This window comes from Varroa destructor, unplaced genomic scaffold (genome assembly GCF_002443255.2).
Source record: "Varroa destructor unplaced genomic scaffold, Vdes_3.0 BEIS01000006.1, whole genome shotgun sequence".
In the NCBI taxonomy this organism is placed as follows: Eukaryota; Metazoa; Arthropoda; class Arachnida; order Mesostigmata; family Varroidae; genus Varroa; species Varroa destructor.
In genome coordinates, this window is record NW_019211459.1 from 20,035,881 (window position 1) to 20,057,482 (window position 21,602).

At 40.4% G+C, this 21,602-nt stretch overlaps 1 protein-coding gene and 1 long non-coding RNA gene across 8 annotated transcripts in view; one reads left to right on the forward strand and one right to left on the reverse strand.

Annotated features, from left to right (window-relative positions):
* Window positions 1-21,602, forward strand: part of LOC111253305 (uncharacterized) — a 40,313-nt gene that overhangs the window by 1,052 nt on the left and 17,659 nt on the right. The window lies entirely within an intron of this gene.
* LOC111253304 (uncharacterized) lies at window positions 7,000-20,976 on the reverse strand. Of its 7 annotated transcripts, none has more exons than XR_015330415.1 (7): window positions 20,645-20,975; window positions 19,122-19,356; window positions 14,522-14,720; window positions 13,794-13,852; window positions 12,834-13,316; window positions 10,577-12,561; window positions 7,000-9,599 (listed from the first exon to the last, which is right to left on the reverse strand). XR_015330415.1 is itself a non-coding variant. In XM_022812517.2 (6 exons), the coding sequence occupies exons 2-6, from the start codon at window positions 19,209-19,211 to the stop codon at window positions 12,118-12,120; spliced, it is 1,275 nt and encodes a 424-aa protein (XP_022668252.1). In that variant the 5' UTR covers window positions 19,212-19,292; window positions 20,650-20,975; the 3' UTR covers window positions 7,001-12,117. The 7 variants fall into 7 exon arrangements, 5 of the variants coding, with proteins under 5 accessions (XP_022668252.1, XP_022668251.1, XP_086849383.1 ...); XR_015330414.1 differs by having other exon boundaries at window positions 7,002-10,866; window positions 11,952-12,561; XM_022812517.2 differs by having other exon boundaries at window positions 7,001-12,561; window positions 19,122-19,292; window positions 20,650-20,975.

Genomic DNA, 21,602 nt, shown 5'->3' on the forward strand with positions numbered 1-21,602 from the left:
GAAAGTTCTGCTACATCGCAGCACAGGCGCAAATCTCTGGTATAATTTTTTTTCAATACGGAGTTTCTATGAATTTATCCGGGTAATTAGCCCTAAGTTGAAAAAATGGTAGGAAAAAAGTCACACCGTTAACTACTCTAGCTAGCATCAGTTTAGTCAGCATCTAAATATGGATGATGGTTCAAATAACATGCATAGCTATTTGCTAGGCTTAAGACCAATATAAGGTCGAGAAGCAATCACAAGGTACCAAAAACTTAATCAGATTCTGATTTCATGGATTGAAACATTGATAAAAAGTCAGTCAAGTCCGTAAGATAAAAAAACATGCTGTATTCTGGAATTCAGGGTAAGGTCACCTCGTACGAATAACGATTTAGGCTTAATGTAAAGACTGAGTCGTTCTTTTGATTCGAAACGGTCCTTCGAGTTTTTAAAAACTCGATTAAAGAGTGCCATCTATTAAGGTTTTCTCTATAATATTAGTTTTCGCATCGAATCTTAATCTTGACGACGTGTTCGTCTATCGATGATCTACTGCCCTGGACATCACACTCGAGAGCAACTTATGGCGTACGCTCAGTACTGGACCTGTTTTTTATCCTGCGCCACTGTTGACAAAACTGCTAATATGACACGATGCATAGGCAAACTACATCTTTCAAAATTAAAACTTCTTAGCTTCAATTTTATATCAGCCAACTCACCGTAGGCGCACGGTTAGAGTGCCCTCCTCGCACTCGATCCACCGGGACCCTGGCTGCGTTCGGACATTCTCCGTAGAGAACCTCCGCTCCACGTCTACGTCAGAAGCTTTCCGTAGATCCAGATCTCCAGCGCGTCGAACGCCCCGTCGTGATGGTGTTGCCCGCCTCCGCCTACAGCCACGCGTAACTGCGGGCCCTTTTGGCGTCGGCACCCACCATATGCACACTTAATAATGACGCACTTCGTCCCGTCAGCCTTCTACGGCAGTCGTTGCGTTCGTTTTAACAAAGTAGCACTTGTAATATGGTAAAGAAAACATGATGGCTTGATTTTGCAGTATCTGCCTCAACGACTCGAAGGAACAAAATTGTGTAGTATATTCGTGTTTTAGGTGGGGCAATCGCTTAACTACGGCTGACGGTGAGGGCCGAAGCGGCTAGTTCGGTCCGCCGTTGGCCATTGCGACCATCCAGCCAAATGAGCGAGATCTATGCAACTCAGTTGATGCGATAGTCCAAAGTGCGATGACGAGGCTACTGCTAAACCGCCACCGCCACCTTCCGAGTTGCCGCCGGCGCGGGGGATTCTCAAAGGATGAAAGACAACGGGAGGGTCAGACGCTGGTCTCTTCGGCCGATCACCCACTCTCTCGATTGCTTGGCGCTAGCTCTTCTGGCTTGTAGCTAACCCTCGTACTCTCCCTCGTCGTCCCTCATCGGAGAAAAAATTCTGAAAAAATCGCGCGCTCCTCCCAAACTCCAGCGCTCCGGGGAGCTCCACGCACACATTCGTAACCACTATAAAGACTGCAGCAGCCAGTCAAGCCACCCAGCCGCCTAAGGCCCGGCAACAACAGGCAACGTAGGCTGCCTATAGGCCTTTCTCTTCCTTTCTCTCTCTACCTGACTCCGTTTGGGTGGGCAACTGAACAAACGCACAGCAACCGTGAGGACAAAGGAATTGCATTTGGGGTGCATATAAACAAGTCTATAGTTAGCTTAATAGTTAGCCACAGAAATGTCGTTTTTGTGAAAAAGGTGGATGACTCTGTTCATTAAATTTTATCTGATACGGTTGTTATCAAATAAATATAATATATTAGATGTTGAAATATAAGCTGAACTTGAAATGGGGGAAAGACTTAAACAAGATTCGCTTATTTATGGGAACGAACGAATACGTCCGTTTTATAGAGAATATCACAGCGGTAAGGTTGTTCTGCTATTTTTTGCCTTCTTTCAGCATTAGTGCTAAATAGTCAAAGAAACGTCCTTCGATATAAAGGCTAGTTCAAGTCTTTGTTGCACATTTTTAATTTCCCTGCGTTTCTCTCACTTCGACAAATATCTAACATAGTACGTTAAGGCGATAAGGCAAAATGCTTATTCTTCCGAAATTAGCGTGCCTGTATCGAGGACAGATATTCGTATAGACATTTTTTCTATTAATTCCATATTAATCTTATGATTTTTCACTATCCCTGGCTAGATACTTATCGATAGCATGATCAGAAGCCCAGTTATGAGGCTTAATCGTTGAACTAAAACATAAGGTTTAAAATCTTTTATAGATTATGAGTAGAACTGCAGTAAAAGGTTGTTTTTAAACTCGGACCGAACAATCCAAGAGTAACGAAAGAGCATTCTCAAGTTTTCTACTTCTACTCGTATTCACAATTGTTTTTACTTAAAAGCAAACTTACTTTTATAATAGTCGCAAAACTGTTTGCAGTTCTGCGGTAAATAACAATACGCGTTTTTCGTTTTTCCTGCTAGCAATTTATTGTACGAGAAGCATCTGTTGAATGGAGTATATTGTAGATCCATTCTTTGGATAATATTTCTTTCGAAACATATCTTCGATAGATATTTGTTATCTATGAAGACATTCACACACAAAAATCATAATTTCAGTTCACTACCTAGTCAACACGACTCCACGATTAACCATTGCCGACCCTCACAGCACTTTCAGCATTTCCCCAATTTTCTAAGTTCCCTGCGCTTTTCTTGTTAAAAAAAAAAAACAAGCAAATCTAGTCGATGCTGCTGCTGTTTTCGAAAGTTGGCCACCCTAATGGCCTCTATGGACATCAATGGTGGGCAGTTGACGACGAAAAAAAATCCTCAAAAAAATGCCAATCAGCACAGGCATCCCACCTCTATACCACCCTCGAGGTGTTTCCTCAGCCTCTTTGTAGGCCTGAGTGGCTGAGCATAGTGACTACCGTATTCCTTTTATTACGACTGTCAGTGTTAGTACGATGCCTTCAGCTGTAGCACGAGCTACTACGAACAGCAGCGCCTAGTATCCCAAGATTTTTTCGTATTTTTTTCGTCCCGGTTCTCTCTGTCCTCGGCTCGAGACTTACGGCGGCCCGCGGATCCAGATCGGAGCAACTATCTCTGTCGTTACGATGGTGCCATAACCTCGCCAATGTATCGCTCGATGAATAGCTAGGGGTTGTCAAAACTGGTTTGGGTGCATGTCTGACGCCGCTACCCGGTCTAAGGCTAAGACAAACGAAATGAGCTGGCCTTCTCTGACTCTCTGTTTAGCTCAGTGCCTCCTTAGCAGGGTACAGTTTCCGACCTCAAAGTGAAATGGTCAACACGATGAAGGGCGAACAGATGAAAAGGCGGCTAGAATATGAGTATAATTGAGGGTGGCCCGATATGTGAGAACACTGTCTAGATAAGCAGTTTGCCCATGTTATGCTGCAGGCGTATTTCTGCTAGTATACATATATATATATATATATATATATATATATATATATATATATATAAATGAGTAAGCGCTACAGATAGTGGGACAAAAAACAAAGAGCAGACTAAAGCAAGATGGCAGTCTATAGCACGATTACAACGAGTATAGGAGTATGCAACAAATGAGCGTTCTATCGCACACCGGCTTAGGTTGTTATAGGAACATGCACCTGTATGCCTATCAGTACTACCGGAGGTTGCGGATAGTTGTATGCGCAACCAAGTTGCTTAGTAGGATTCGCTGCGGTAGAAAAACAGGGCGGGAGTAGCAGAGCGGACATTCGCCTGCAGTGCAGCGGGCTTGCGACGTTTGACTAAGGAGCGTAAGCAACTACGGTAATGGGGTAAAATGAACAAGCGGTAAAGATACGGCAAAGCAGACCGTATGCAGGCTCACAAAACGCATAGCACATGGAAAAATGCTGTTTCATCATAGATTACTATTTAATTAACAGCAAAATCAATTTTAGTACAATGCGTCAATATATTTAATACCCCAATTGCCACACACGCTGATTTTAGTTGCAAATATTGATCCTCGAAGGTATCTGTTATAAAGACTTATTTTCAAACTAATAACTGAATTGATATCTCCAAACATCAATGAGCGCTTTTTTCTTTCTAAAGATTTAATCTACGATCTCAGTACTATATATATATATATATATATATATAGTCAAGGTCAGTGCTTTGGAAAAATGTTTTTTTTTCTGAGTATAAAGGTTCCAGCCCTTTCTCTAATCAACACAAATTTCTTCCTTGTTTTTTTTTTCTAAACGCTTAATTTGTTATGTTTTTCGCTTTATAAATGCATAAATCGTATAAAATATTACTTATAGACATAATGCCATATAAAATTAGATTATCATTGTTTTGTATGCTCAGGTTACTTTCAACCGTTACGCGAACTTCCGTTTAGTACATGTGAACAAGCGCCCAGTTTTAGCAATTCTAAAATGAAAATTATTTGTTTAGAAACTGATTTCGTTGTTTCTGCATTGATTTGTATTATTTTCAGTATACACTTTTTTTCCTATTTGCTTATTACAGAGCGACCACAAAAGATGAAGGCTATGATCTGACGACTTTCACCAGTTCTATAATTTGATTTAAAAGTGCAATCTTAAAAAACATGCACATATTTAGACTAGATGAATCCGCGGGCTTCACTCTTCGCGGGTCTTCTTTATTTAATAAAACTCATCAGTATCAGGTTCAGTCGATACAGACGACGCTTATACTAGGGGACCAGTGACCTTGTAGGATGCCGTAACGAACCGCGTGAAGAATGTGCGGCTAGAAGGCCGAGCGCGCAAACCTTGCTGCTTCTATAGAAATGGAGTATAAAAAGACACCAAAATTAAAAGCTTCGAATTGAATTAATTTATCTCCCGTGCCGGATCATTGATACGGAAGAACGTGTCACCTTAAGCTGGATCGTTGACGTCACAGTCCGCCTAACATTAACTACATATATACATCAATCAGAAAGAGTCTCATTGAAGTGTTTGCACAGGAACGCCGAGTTCGTCGGTTAAGCGCCAACCCATGACTGCGTTTGCGGCGCTGTGTTCAGCAACCTGGCTGTTTTACGCACGTTAAATTGCAAAGCATTCGAATGTCGGATTTCTTTATTCTACCAATCCTTTAAAGTGAGTGGTCGGTACTTACGGGAGGTACATCTCTCGTTTGAGTCCAGAAAAGTTTTGAAAATTGGAGCACATTGTGGCATGTTTACTTAAAAGGAAATAACAGGGGTTTAGACTCGTATAAGGCCGTTCGTAAGTACAAAGCCAAATTATCAACACTATTCTAACAAAGTAAACTTGGTCTACTGTCGAAATGTTCTTGTAATATTGATCTGAATACGATGAAACACTATAGTTTGCCTATTTCAATTAATCCAATCCCTGGCTCCCGTACCGATGTATTTTATCTATTTTAGTAAGCTTTACAAAAATCAACATTTTATACCCAGATCGCTTAGATTATAAAGGTCGCACAAAAACGCCTGTTTGTAGTTGCCTTGTAGGGTTTTATACAGAAAGCCTTAAAAATTCCTGATGCTTATCGAACAAATCGTCAAAAAAGAACAATTTCCTACATCAATGGGAGAAAAAAATAGTCCCAAGGAAATGTATTCGACCATTCGGCACAATCTCACAAGCAGCTTACCCTAGAATGAACGTCTAATGGCCATTAAAGAATCAGGTGTAAACGTCTTGCCGAACCCGTTGGGGTGTACTAGCAAACACGACCATATTTTCTTTCGACCAAAATTTCAATATGCTAGATTAAGCAAAATAGGGTTACAGAACTGTCTTAAGAATTAAACGTCCAATCTATTTCCCAAAATCAGAGTATGCTTAAGGCACTTGATGTTTTTGTATTAATCAGAAAAACGAGCTTTGTCCTGTTCCCGTCAAGTCCCAAATGTATCAAGATCGGAGATCAGTTGAATGCCCTCTGGAATCAACATGGAAGATTCTTTCATATGTCCGACTTTTAAGATAAATATATCTCAACGCGAAACTTTTCCGATAATATACTTTCGAGTTTACGAATGCAATTATATTATCTACAAACAAGTGTATCAGGAGGTCAGGGATAGCGGCACTGTGCTCAACACGTTTAAACGACGATGTCGACCTTAACACCCATCCACTAGTACTGCATAGTCTACAAGAGAAGTTACTCAACCTATTGTCTAACAATACTAACGGAGTGGTTTAAGTTAATTCTACGATGAACTATTCAAAAGTTGACATTTCCTATAGTTAGAATCTGCTGTTACCTGTGAAGCTGTAGATTGCTTGTAGTCAGTGAAATGCTATCGGTCACTAAATTGAATTCTGGCATAAACCTTACTGCAAGTAGGCCCGTAAAAAAATCAAGCTAAGCTAGCGAGAGAAGCCATTTACCGGTGTTAGCAATACCTTATCGGCTTGGCTAACTAAGGGTTTGGTGATAATTTAACGATGTAAACTCTTTAGATTTTCCAGCAAGGTTTCCAATAAAGCCAGTTTCCAATAAAATTTAGCGAAATTTTATTGGATACTGGCTCTAATAAAGCGCTCGGATGTATCAATCAAACTCTGACGTTTCACTAGTTAAGCAAATGCTACAGTTTTTTTCCATTTGGGGGCAAGTTATATATTGTTCATGAAAATCATTTCTACTGTGAGTTTTTTCAAAGCATTTTGACCGATAATTACAATTTGCTGCTAGTCTTAAAAGCAAGGGACAATTTAGCTATGTCAGGCCGGGGGGCCGCCCCAGTAGCATCATTACGAAATTCAGGCGGGGCGGGGGCGGGGGAGGGGGATGCCCCAATAGCATCATTACGAAATTCAAGCTATTGTTATGTTTCAAGTAATATATGATGACAAAAGTACTACGTAGTATAATGTAAGGGCGATGAGATAACTTGGTTTTGTTCCTTTTTTTACGAGCATTTGAGCACAAAATGTAAAAATGCTAATTCATCGTATAATCGAAAGATACATTTTTAATTGGTAAAGTTAGAATACGTTGTCAGATTGATCCGTCCAAAGTGAACTTTATTGTACAACGGAATCATTACGTTTATGATTATTATTTAATTACTGCTTTGGTTATTTTCAATATTAACATTTAACACCACTAACGTTAGTAATATATCTGGGTTTTATTTCTGAATAAACACTATACAGGTGAGGGTCGTCCTTGCGTTTTGCCCCGTGTCCATTTGAGTCAACAGCCCAGCGATAAGTTCTTGTTCAAAACTGCATACAGTTACAAGCAGGACATCATATCTTCTAAAAACAACCTTTATCTTAGTTAACACTATTAAAATATATCAATTATTTTCTCCGAATTCAGATGCGCAGAGCGTGCCATTGCTTCTGCTAATTACTCTCATCTCAAGATACGCTTCGTATAGTGCCGCGAACCCCTTATTTAGACTTGAAATTAAAATCAGCTTGGGCGTAGAGTCTAAAATTGAAATGGAAATATAAACTCTGAAAGACGTCATATGGCTATCAATTGCGAAGGTCCTAGTTGATGCGTATAGGTCCAACAAGTTAAAGAACGCGACATTACTATTTAAGCCAAGGCCCTCGTTTTTGTCCAGGCACACGGCGTTCGAGGCTTTAGCACTGAATTGGCCCTTGTCGACGAATCACGTAACAATCCCTTTCTTCTTATGCAGTACATACGCTTGTAATTAATAAACTATCTGATCAGGTGGAAAAGGCTTCGTTTAAATGAGAGGAAAGCTAATATTCAGACTGGCAAAGACAGTTTCAGTAAGAGGAAAAACAACCCAAAGTCACAGTCAACATAAGGTACTACTCAATATCTAAAACGAAATTGATTCGTACGAGTGTTATAGGCCATATCATGTTTTACGGTATGCGTACGCTGGCTTATTATATCGCTGAGGTGTTTGACTCATTTCAAATTGTAAAATCTTAGATTTATTTTGGAGGTGACTGCCGATTTTCTACGTGCCGTAAACCTTTGCTCAGTGCTTAAGTGGCTCTTGTCTAGTTTGTATGTTCGGCACAGTTAATTGTATATATTTAGGTGGCGTAGTATATTATGTGAACGGGGTGTAATCAAGTGTTATTACTGCAACTAGCTGAGTAATTAAAAATGTTCTATCATTTATTCCGTTTGGCCGTTCATTCTTCGCTTTACAACATTTTATATGTATGTGAATCGCATAAAGTGTTCCGGCCGTTGAGTTCTCTGTTTCTTCGCCGATTGAGCGGGTTCGACACAGATTGTCGACGTCACGAAGGCGCCAGGTAGGCGCAAATGTCGTCAATATATAACCTAATTTGAAATTAAGGCCGTGGGTATAGACTAGTTGCATCAAGGGTATACAGAGGTTGTTGTTGCGGTTATCGAGCCTTTAAAATAATCTAAATCACTCGACGACACGCACTAGCGGTTCGCACTCGTTTATTTGATTGGGTGTACATTGCCCGATAAAAACACAATCTTTTGCTGAGCGCATTACCGTCCTGTTTTTACACGCTTGTCGTACATCATCGATTCATCTACGTATCTATGTTCCGATCTTTGTTTATAACAGATTGCATTTTCTCTACCTTAACCTCATCCTTACCTTATATACCTTATATTAGTGTACCTTATATACTTCAGACTTGGACAGTAATCGCTAACTTCGTATTGATACAGACTCATGCATCCTCAGAAACATTTGCCTTCCGCTACTGAACACCGCGTATATCAGAGCTGCTGCTATTGCTTCCGAGAGGTGCGCCACTGTAGATCTGATCTGAGAAGAAGCTGTGCGTTGAAAGCTGTCGATCAAGAAACGAGGTGGCGTTACCTATTACCTTTCTATTTTGTGAATTACCATTTTACTTTTTCCCTGTACGGGAATAGTGAAATCTGTAATCTATTTTAATTCAGGCAACAGTTTACATAGACCGTAGACAACATCACGACCTTAGCCGAAATCAACTTGGCAGCTCCTTCCGTATACTTTTCGGTGCTTTTAGACGTCATTCGAAGCAACAGCAACTTATTCGTATCTAATTATTTCCTATGTTGATTTAATTATAGTTTTGGTATATTATAACTATCAGTCGTATCACTAAATAGGCTAAAATAACCGTCGATGTTCTATCATTGGTCACGGCGTTTACTACACGCTATCTCAGCACAATTCATGTTAGTATCTCCTTTTATTTATACCATATATTCAAGATCATATGTATAACTAGCAGTACTGTCGTCTTCTTGTATTTTGCTTCATTTTATTACATTTTAGTACATCTTCAAAAAAAAAGTTGCGGCCAGAATGCAATTGTGCCCACTTAATTTATAACCTAGTTTATTCACCGCGAGTTATTGCCCTTCTGCACATTTGCATCCGACCCCTCGTCAGTGGACCTTCAACACATTAGAAACTCTTTTCCTGGCACCGATCTTGGTTATGTCTAGTGATTTTGTCAGGAGACAGGCTTTCATTAACGGCTCATTCAACGTTCCTCCATTTTCGATAGAACCCATACAAGTGGATCCTTTGGCTGCCCGTAACGGTAATCGTGTGCTTAATGCGTCAAGGAAAAGGACCTATCGAGATCAGGATACGTTAAGAATAAACTGCAAGGAAAAATTAAAAGTTAATTACATTGTGACCTGCACAAAGCGGAAACAAGAATGGTACGAATTCGACTAACGACCCACTTTGAAACGCATTTGCCGCTTATCAATGGACAACTAACATGCGGTGGGAAATAACGTGCCGTCGTATTACGTAGGCCGCACCCCCTATTCTGCGAAAAGGCCCACCCAAAAACTCGTCTTATTAGCAAATGCACAGCAGAACGGACCGCTGTAAAACGCAGCATCGTGAGAACTGTTGAGCACGTAGCGACTCAGGCGGTATTCATTTGTGCTGTGAAGATACAGTCTATTTGGCAGCATCGTGATGATATTAACATTGATAAGAAGATGATAACAATAACAATAATGACGAAAGTCTGAATAGAATAACAAAACTAAGTGGCACTAAGAACAAGTGTTTTATGAAGGCAAATCACCAACGTGTCCGTGAATCTATGAGTACATTGAATGTCGTGAGGTAACAAACACAACGACTTGTCCTTACTTTTTTTTATCCGATCCGTACTAGAATAGATCTAGTTTTTTGCTTTGACATCAGATCTGACACGATGTAACACTACATAGGATCAACGTATTCGGCTTGTTCTGTATGCGTAACAGCACCGCTCAATTGACTGTTGGTTCTAGCACGATGATTCTTGCGTAGTTTTACATAATACCAGTAGCTAAATATATGAGCCCATTGGCTTATATAGTTGACTATTGCTAGCTAGAAGATCGATCAGCGCTCGATCTCCAACTTAGAAGTGGTCACGGCCATATAATAGCGGCATTCAAGATGACATTGAACTTACTTAGGTCGCCACTGGTAAAAATATATCGTTACTTGCAAAACAAATGGCGCCTATATTAATCTACATGCATTCTATATAAAATAGTTAATTCTAAGCAATATAACGTGTATATATACGTGTGTGTGTGTGTTAGCGCTATGAAACTAAAATAAATATCACCGTATGAGGCGGCCTCTCGATCATCTCACAAGAGCGATATCGGTATTAGGGCTCACACAGGTCGTGATTGATCACCATGTTCATCTTCACTGAAACGGGCGTCATGCGTAGTAAACGAAGTGATGCTAGTAACTGGTGGGTGATCTTCGACTTCGAGTCCGCTGGCCGGTTCCTGCGCTATAGTATCATTTCCTAACACAGGGAATTGATATGCTGCGCCCCGAAGCTTCATAAGCCCCCAGCTGCCGCTTCGTAATAGACGTGGCTTAGTGATGGCGACTCTTTTCGAACTTAGACAGCAAAACAGAACATAACGAAAAGACCACCTTCATTGTTATAAAAGGACCCACAATAGGAACAACATATCTGTCCAAGGATTTCTAACATTCGTTCGATGCTTAACGTTCTATCTATGTTTATACACGTGTGTTATAGATGCGTACAGATATGAAGGTCGGTGACAGGACAACTCTCAGTGTCATATTCATCGGAACGATAGTGTCATGGTAATAAACATCAAATCTATAACGATACGTAATAGTTATCATTATAATTAATTATCCAAAAACTATATATAATGCATATATAAATAACAGTGTGCACAAGCTCTGGATGGACTTTAAGGACGGCTTTTTGATTCTGTCTGCATTTGTTATTATCACTGTTGTTGTATTTAGTATTTTGTTATTAGCCGAGTGCACAAATGCCATTGCGTGGGTAGTGTAAGAACGTATCTGAAACACAAATTCCATAACTAAACTGGAGACGGCGTCGCCTTTTTGGCAACGAAATTAGAGCGGACGGGCATGTTGTAGCCCATCATTTGCCGGTTATCTCCCGGCAAACGGAAGAAAACCTCATAATATGAATCGTAACGTGTGTCAGCAAAGCACTGATCACTCAGGTAGATATCTGCCCATTTGCCCCACATTTCCTTTTTGGCCTAAACGTGGCCCACATTATCAAACGCAACCGTTTCTATTCCAAAATTGAATTCAGTGTACATATAATGTTATATATTCTTAGATGTCTAGATGACATATAATATCGCTGTATGTGCTTTGTACAATAATGGCGTGGTCGATGAAGAACCGGAGCGTATCTCATATCTTACAGATGTGTCAATCTTCGATAGCAAACAAAACAGACTCGGACCAGTCCTTTCACTGCTGTGATGAACACGTCACTTTTTTAATAACATCTAGTAATAATAATGATCGTGTATTTATATATCAACAATAGGGAGCTCGCTTGTTTCTGTTTACTTATCAATAGGTTGCTATGTTCACGACATGAAGTTATCTTCATTATCATGAGATCATTTATAGCACTGTCTGACATTAATATAAAACGACCTCGTTGTTTCGAGGCTTACATAGCTTTTGCTCAACGCTCTCAAAGATCACACAAATAGATTTTCTCGTACGTCGTCCTAGCGTCGTTTCAGCCCATGGTCAAGTATCGCTTCATGCTACATATTCATCTCATGAATGTGCCACGGTGCGATCATAAACTGCGGTGTGCTTCCTGATATCTTCAACTCAACCATCAGACTTCGGCGGCGTAACCCAGCCGTATTTGTTGTGGGTTTTTACGAGCGATTTAAACGACATTTCAGCCAGTTTTCGAGAGAACTGTTTTGACGCTTTCGGTTGAACGTTGATGCGGGCCTGGCCTTTGGACAACGCCGCCGTGACCTGAACAATAATAGCCTCAACAGTGTATGCTGATGCCCATCCTGCCGGCGTCAACAGTTCGAGACAGATGGCGCCACCTTCCATAACGAAGCCCTTCTCTATGTGCGGTGATAGCACTCGGACGAAAGGTGGTAGAAAGGGGAAGTTGTCGGGAAATTCGAAGCACATTTCGACGCACGGAACACCCAGTTCGAGCATATCGCGCGCCAAGGCGCTTTCAGGGTCCACTTGATGTAACCGAACATACCACTCGAAAAGATTGCTGTCCATTAGCTCGACTGTAAAGGCCTAAGCAGAAGGAAAGTGGAAACGAGCAATCGAAAAATATTAGATTGAGGGGTAGAAAGATCATCTCAACTCCCATTACGGACAACGACGACCGTCACCTCATGCGGCCATCATACGTCTGTTTGCATATTCAACGCGTCGTCCAAACGAAAACCATATAATATTGTAGGACGATGCACGTCCTACAAGAAAAAAACGATACTGAAAAAACACCGACCGGTTAAGCTATCGCACCTATAGATTAATGCTCTCAAGGGGACATTGTCGCTTACCGGATACTTCTGAGAACCAACGATCTTCTGTATGTCCCGGAGCTCCTTCATGAGCCTTTTCGTTCGAACTTCTTCATTCCGTTTGATCGTCTCCTGGAAGGCGCGCCGCGTCTTGGCAGTAGACGTCGGCTGCACTTTGCTGCGGGCTGCCAGCGAAAGAAGCCCGCCGCTTCCGCTTATTGTTCCTTCGTCAGTCTGCTGAGCCCCGATAGAAATTCCGTCTGGATCTGATTGGGCATCTTCAGTTTCGTCGTGGGATGCTATTTCGTCGCCGATATCTGGGTGGCGTTTAGGTTGATTTGCGGAAATCGTACGAGCCGTGTCGTGCTTTGGTGTGGCCGGTCGCTGTTCCGGTTTTGTTGTTTGTCGTAGCTGAAAATCTTTTTGAGAGAGACCTTCGCGCTCCTTTTCAATGCCTTTTCCCTTGTTTTGTTCGTCGTATTCTTCATCGAGTGTGGGCTCCGTGTCAGATTCGCCTTTTGCCTAAAAAGCGTAATCAGCAGATATTCGAGATTTAAGTTATGAAAGCTCATACTTCCTTAGGGATAAAATTTACAAGCAAGTCGTATGCATGACATTATTATTAATTATTTGCTGAAGCTTAGTATAATATTGTTTACCCACTACCATACTTTAAATAATTCGAGTTATAAGACATCGACCCAGTAACTATCAAACTTGTGAATATTGTACGGAATCAATAGAGGACACCACAACTAAAACCTAAGGCTATAAATGCATTATTTAGTTTGCAGTTGTCCTTCCTACATTTCCTTAACGTATTCGATCATAGGTCACCCCTTTGAGAGAGAGAGAGAGAGAGAGAGAGAGAGAGAGAGAGTTCAGGTAGCTATTCGGAAATATTCGAAAAAACCACCGCTAGGGTTTTTTACCCGTATTCGTTTGACCGCGAGTCAAGGCAACTCATTAAGCGGATGCTTCATATTCATTGATTCTTACCTGATCGTTATGCTCTGTTTGAACGTCCCTTCGAGGCGTAGTCGCTATAGGAGCTGGGACTGGAAATCAAGATTAACATTATTTTAGGTGTATCTCTTCAGGACTTCTATTAAACTAAGATTCCTAGAAAACAAAACAAAAGCTAGACTTCATCGTGACAGGCTCGATAGTTTTTGACGGGACAGCGTTCATCAGCAGCTCATTACGATCACTTCGTACTAACGAGAGATGGCAATGGAAATTTGGAAGAATCTATTGCAGGTGCATTTAAAAATGTTATAGAAAAATCACACAAAAAACAAGCCGTACGAGTGATCATATGGATTTATTACTACAAACAAGATAATAAAAATAATCGTATTTGGCTGTCTCAGACGCTATATCAGAGATCCCCGCAACTGCATCTACAGTGTCACAAACACTGAGAGACAAACGTATATATGATAGAGGCTGATAAAATTAATGAGCAAACTATTATTAAATATCTATCTATTTATTATAAACGTTTTGTGTTGAAATATAATAATAATAATAATAATAATAATAAAATAAAATGTGCGCTTTACACTTTTTTGATATTACCAAATGAAATTTCTGCAAAACTTAACTTTTGCTAAAATAAAAAGGTAGAACATTTCAAAGTGCCCCTGTCGTACATGACCAAGAAGAGTAATGCAATTATGGATATCGATGACTCTACTTAGCATCTTGTGGTATGAGCAACGTACCCAAATGACGGGAGTTGTGGAACCTACTCCGTCGTCTCGAAGTATGAAAGAGCTTGTGGACATTTTTAACTTGAAGAAGACGTTGCAGAAGCCGTCGTCGACTACTATGAGGCGAATTCTGCTTAGCGGCACGGATTTGAGCCCCACGAGCGATCTCATCATCGCCTGCCGGAAGAATGGCTGCTGACGCTCCGCCGATCTACACCAAACATGACAAATAGAACAGACAATCAATGGACTATATAAAAAGTAAATAATCCAGAACCTTGGTAGTCATTGAACAATAATGGTAACGGTTGTACTGTTTCTGTGTTTGGTGTAAAGTCATGGATTTGAAGAAACGCTTCGAGGTCAGTATTGATAATTTCAGTTTTTCCTATATTCTCGTATGTTATCAGTTGTATAAGGGCGTTTGTTGTACTTGAAATGTCAGAACCTAGATGCTATCGGGAATTTTTTGGTATTTGCGTATACTTCATTGTTTTTATTAACGTAATGGTTAAAAGAGGACAGGACCACAGATAACTGTTAGACAGAAACTGGACAACTGCAAAATAATGAAACTTACGTATACGGTCTTCGGAAACTTTTTTTCTGTTGGGACTAACCACTCCCCAAACGAATACTCCAAGAACCAATAGCACTAAATCAGCACAATTAAATAGACTGAGTAAGACGAAAATAACGAATCGAATTATGTAACGAAACAGACGCAACGACGTAAACGATTTCCTTGACCAATGCAATAACTTACGTGGAAACTGTCGCAATGACACATAAAAACAACACTCACGAGGATGGTTTTATAGGCTAAGTTATGGCAGCTGCATTAAACTCTCCCTTAGACAGAGTAGCTTTAAAAGGGAAAATAACAGAGTTGTCTGAGCTAACGCCCCACGCATATGTCTAATTTGGGAAAACTAACTGAAGCAATAACTGGGCTTTGGCGTACATTGGACAAATGAAGTTAGGCTGATGTGTGGATTAAGTTAGCGCACGAATATCTGGACCAACTAGTAACACTTAACAAATACTTATCCCACTATTATCTATTAGACTTCTGCAAACTGCAAACGTCTTCCTTCAAAGATATAATTTCTATGTTTTTTTTATTATTTAATTTAAGTTTGCGTGGCCTACTTGCACAATTGAGCTGAGCAGTAAAACAGCAGTAAAACAACTTCTTCGGCAGCTAGCTTCGAAGACTGGCTAAAATTGGCTTTTTTTTGGAGCCGATATTATTAAATGAGTAGCATTGGAAGTCTTCTACGTCATATACGATTATCGCGTCTTGCATCATCCCGTATGCGTAGTACTTTTCTCTCTTCAAGCCTTATAATAGTATATTTTATTATTGGATAATTAAAAGATTGCTTCTTAATGTCTTTACCTTAAGGAGGACTTTTTAACGTGTCCGTGTTTATCATTCAGGTTTCTATCTTCAATCTACGTTGTAGACGGGAAATTATATAAAATCTGTAGGAAAATTTTTGAGAAAAGCATAAGTGTATGATCACGCCACGGTCTATTATATATCAAGGCATGGCTACGCGAATGTCCTTTGGGTGCAAAATGAGCTTTAAACCCAATGCTAAAATTAGGTCTTTTGGGGAAACAAAGATGCCATCATATTTGCTATAGTCTAAGTACAGACGAACATTTTCAAAGCAGGAGTTATTAGAAAATGAAGGACGTTCACAAGTTTGGATACAAGTGTTTTTTTTTTTGTTTTTTTTTCGAACCATTTTATATAGATGTGTTTCGGTTCAATGTATGATTGTTGATCTCATGATTGCTAAAGGGAAATATGGTTACAGGCAGCGTCTCGTAATTGCACATTACAGCTGAACGTCACTCGCTTAATAAATGGTTAGCTTAACAAATCACTCTATGGTTGTCTTTTACCTCGAGATAATAAAGCATGACGAAGATTCGTTGAGAACAGAACTGAATGAGCTATACTCGATACCCCACCAGAAATTTCCTTTATGTCCAGGTGTGTACTTTATGTCACATGTCACTGTGCTCGTTGCGGTGTAGGATATGAAACTCTAAATAAATATCTCCTTTTTTTAACCAAACAGGATAGAGTTGTTTTAAGATGATGGAAAACTCCTATATACAATAGCGAATCTTAGAGTGTACTCTTGCTCGTACGGATATACGTTGCCCCGTTTCCGAGCGCCAAAAGATGATCAAGTCAGAGTCATCAGAAATAACCTTTTCATCAATATGCACTTAATATTCGGTCCTAAAATCAGTTGAAGCATAGAATTAGATAGTCGCTAGAGAGATCTAGTGACCACGACTTTACAAATGGGTTTTTCTCCATTTGTCAAGTTAAGTACAACCTTAAGTACATTGAATCGATTTCATTCCCGGCTCATTCTTAACTCGGGATTATGGCTGAAGTCAGTGTAATGTAAAGCGTCGTGTTTACTTGTGTGTCGGGATAGAAGCGTTTCTGGGCAACACCGATCCTTGCAGATATCTTGTTAGAATGGCTTATCTAGCTTACGTGTGCGCGGTGCACACACTGTTTGTGTTAGTAAGAAGCTGATCGAGTACCATAATATAGGAATATTTTTATAAAATAACGGCGGGGTTCACGTATTGCAGATTTATTCAAGATCTGTAAAAAAAACTAATACTAATCTGCAATGTTAGCACTGGTTTCCGTTAATACTGCTGTTCGGCTCTAGTCAATAACGTCCACAATAGGGTTTATAAGGTGTACAGTTCTATAAAACTAAAATAACGTACATAAAAATAGGTATACAATACGATCTACTGAGAGTGAACATTACTTCGCAAAAAGATCCAATTTAACCGTAATTTGGGATCTGATTAGAGTCTAATCTGCCTTCCCTCTAACTCTAGCTATATTGCCTTGTAATCGGAGTAGGGAAAAATCCGTATTATTTTTAATGGTAAAGAAAGCCATTATCTCTTGGGATTTTTATCGTTAAGGAAATTCGTCTACCAAACCGGCTAAAAATTTTATTATAAAAGCTTTATTTCGGCCTGAAGACCACATCTTCGACAATATATTGCTTTGGTTTACAAAAATTTTTCATTCACATACAAAGGTCTTGCAAAAAAAAAAACAGTACAGTCAGAGAAAATAACATTAAAGTATAAACAAACGTTTGTGGTATTATTTTTGTGTTCTATTGTAGTACCCATTTGACAAATCTTATATTATAAATATGTGATGTAAATAGGGTGGACTCTGCGAATAACCTATCTAAACACGAAAAAATTATATGGCGATATTTGTTTATAGAAGCTGCCGTAGTAGCCGATCTCTGCCCTTAATGACCCCACACTTACAAAATCGATGAAGAGCTACTACTGTCGATCTTTAGTCGATTAGGATGTTTATTATCGAATTTTCTGCTTTTACATATAACTTCATTACAAGCTTCTAATTTTACCGAAACTGCGGTATTGACGCGTAAATTTTAAGAAGCGCACCGACAACATAGACCGTTTACAGGCCTGACTCACAAGATGCGTATTCTAACATGTAAAATTTGTATTTTTTTTACCTTGAACAAATTTCGCGACATTTGAGAGATATCGTTCATATTTAAACATAATTTGATATTGCGCATCATGTTATAAAAAGGAACAACAGAAAATGCAACTCTACAAAGTCACAACGGACGATCCAAGCATATTGTCAACGTTTGTAGAAAACTAATAGAAGGTGATAATATCTCAAAGTAACTGTTTAAGTCTAGCGCCCTATCTATCGATCGACAGAGGGGCGGGGACTTGACATAATTTCAAGGAAATGTTAGGCCGCCATCACCGCGCGGTACGGCCACAGTGTAGACGTTAAGGAATTATGTACCTATATACCTAAGCCGACTGAAAATAATAAGGGAGCAAAGCTCTACCGACAGGGGCAAAAAGAAGCTAAGGCCAACTCCAACTTCCTACAATAGTAATAATAATGTTAATAAGAATCATGCTTTTTCCCCATAGGGTAATTTAAATATTATATGATTTCTGAAAGGATAAGATATTTAGCAATGTCTACAAATAAGCCAACTACGCTCGAATACAAAGCACGGTGGTATTCTCTGACACTGTTCAAACCGTTATCCTCTACCGTAATTAATATAATACCTAAATAAAGTTATGACACGATTAGCTGCTCACCGCTCCTATTCTTCAACATTTAGTATGTTTTACGAGATCTTTAATTAACACAATGGTTTACCTTGTGATGCGTTTTCAATTATATCGATCGACTGTTAGATTTATTTACAGCGGACATAGGCGAAACATTTGACCTGCATAATTTATCTAGATAGGAATTTTGGTAGACGAACAAAGCGTACAAATAATCCTGAGTTCTAGAAAACAGTGTTCATTATTTAATGCCAAACAACCTATGCCACGATCCGATTAGTTACAATTACCAGCATCTACATTGAGGCCTACTCCCCCTCCCCAATCATGTCCAGAGGAAAGGCTCCGTTGTGAAAAGCGATCGAGATATAAAATTTGGCTGCCTCCGTTCCCGACCTAACGCAAATGCTTTCCTACATTTCGTCTACGGACGTCAGGACGCACTGGTAGTAAATACCTGTTCGCTGCGAAGTGTGGCCGGATTGTATTTGGCTTCTGTTGAAGAAGTGAAACGTTCGAGCAGCTGACGCAGAATGAAGCTGCCCATGGCCGCCTAAAGATCGTCCTGTGGCCTCACAAACGAGGCCGAGATCCCCACGCACCCGGAAGCACTTTGCGCACGTTTTTTCTAGTGACACAGAACGTGACAGAGATAACTGCTATTTAGCTTCGTGAACGGTACGGGTCAGGAGCTGTAAACAAGACCAGAAAATATATGACGGGAAGTCGTAAAGGGAGGCTAACGGAGTTTGGTCCGTTCTCCTCACTTGCGGAAAAGGAGATCTTGACATGCACGCAAAACAAGCAGGACACAAGTGGCCCAAAGCATGCAAAAGATACAGGGCCTGAAACATGCCGCCGAAGGCCTGTCAAACGCCGGAAGTCAATTAGCTGTAATAGGTCATGAAGGTGCTAGTAGAAAGGGGAAGTGGCCACGTATGTGAAATCTAAGATGGCTCCGCAGAATGAGCGGACACAGGGATGAAGTGGGCTGGGCTAACACGACTTTATGACCAGATATAACGAAACATATACGAATATCCTGCACCGCTGGACTAGCAATGGTCAGTTGCGGCTGTATCCAATCGCTGAAAATACTGTGAGCATGCGTGGAAACGCAGTCATCATATGTTGGGGACATCGTTTGCGAAGAATATGTACGGCGACGTCTTTTACGGCACGTACGGTATAGTGGAAAAAATACAAGTGGAAATTAGCAAATCAAATTGTTTATCAGAGCTTCCTTGTACGTCAACATTGCTGTAGGCTTTGACTACACAACGTTCCATCGTTGAAATGATTCTTCAGACCCGTTGAGGTATCTGAGAAACCAGAAGGCTATTATAGAATACTATATCAATAAGATATAACTCACAGTTAAGTATTTATACAAAGAGGAGAAAGGGAGGGAGTGCGACGAGGATGAGAAAGTGATGTATGTCACCTGATGCTTTTACGTGGTGAAGCGACTGATTCGGTTCACGGTATGGCACAAGAAAAAAAATCTTCGAGCAGTCGAACCTATTTGGCGCAGTTCTACTCGTATACACATAAACAATTTGTACTGCTGTAAACTCTATGTAAACCGAAACCATAAAATTTCGTGTATCTAGTAGCTATTACAAATGCATTCTGTGTTTCTTTTTTTTTTCAGTCGGAAATCGGCCATAGTTGCAGAAAACGTTCATCATGAACAACACACTGCATGAAGTGGCCAATGTAATTCTGACCCTCTGACTCCTAATTCAAGAAAATCCTGTGAAAAAAGGCTTGCTTTATGCATAGAGCTACAAAAATAATAAGCCATTCGAGGTTGATCAATTTATCCAGTCAGGTGTCAGTAGAAAATAAATGTTAAGAGGTTGGAAGGTGTTTACGGTCTATGAAAAGCGAAGGGCAACACAAAATGCAATGACCCAAGCAGTAGCTTCTGTCTTGCAGCCAAGCGACTTCTGGCGATCGTTTGTTCGCCACACCGACCTCACCAGGCTGTTCCCCACTGGAACGCGCACCAATGTATCTCTTGGCCTTCGCAAGAAGTCTGCGTCACTCGTTCGTGGCCGCCACTAACACTTTAAAAAACACTAGCAGCATCTATCCCGTTGACAATTTCCTGCTTGGTTTGGTATTTACTAGTTATTTGGCTTCGAGTTACCACCGACTGGCTGTAGCCAGCAGCTTTCCTCATACAGCGCTAAGCAAGATGGCGGCGGAGTAGTCGAGGGCGCCAGAAGCGGCCCCTGAGGGGACCCCGAGAGAGAGGGCGAAACCCCGCCGAAAAGGGCATAAGCGTGCACAAACCGCACGTGGCTAGCCAAATGGCCCCAGCCAGCCGGGTAGGGAGGATGAGGCCGCCGATGATAAAACACATCCGCAAACCAGTTGATCGTAACAAAAATAAGAGAACTGACTGACTGACGCTCGGCGAAAATGGGATAATGGTCCTCTGGTTGAGTTTTCTCTAACTCAACCAGAGGACCATTATTTATAGTCTGAAGCGAATCAAACTAGAATACAAGAAGTCCGCTTCTCGACGAGGTCTATGGGACGAAAACGTATTTTGCTATCTCTACTTTCGTCAAAGCTAAGTTCGAACTGCTCGTCATTCCTATGTAATAACAGTGCTCGGGGTGGGATGGCTACTGCGTAAATTTTAGCTTTCGAAGCTGCTTTGTTCCTTTTACAGTGTTGCTGCTAATCATTAGAGAAGTTGAACTAGGTTTCTGGTCCTTGGCCAACCCTCCGTTTGGAGCATCTCCTAGCGTCCGGCTGTGGAGTGTTTTGGACTTCACTATAATGAAAGACATAAAACGTGCTCCCTTAGCCCCATAGTTATTTTTCCAACATGGAAATTTTTTCAAATAAATCAGGGTTACTGATAATCTTAGACATAGACTGGATATTTTGTGGACGTGGTTTCTACTTTGAGCAGACTTAA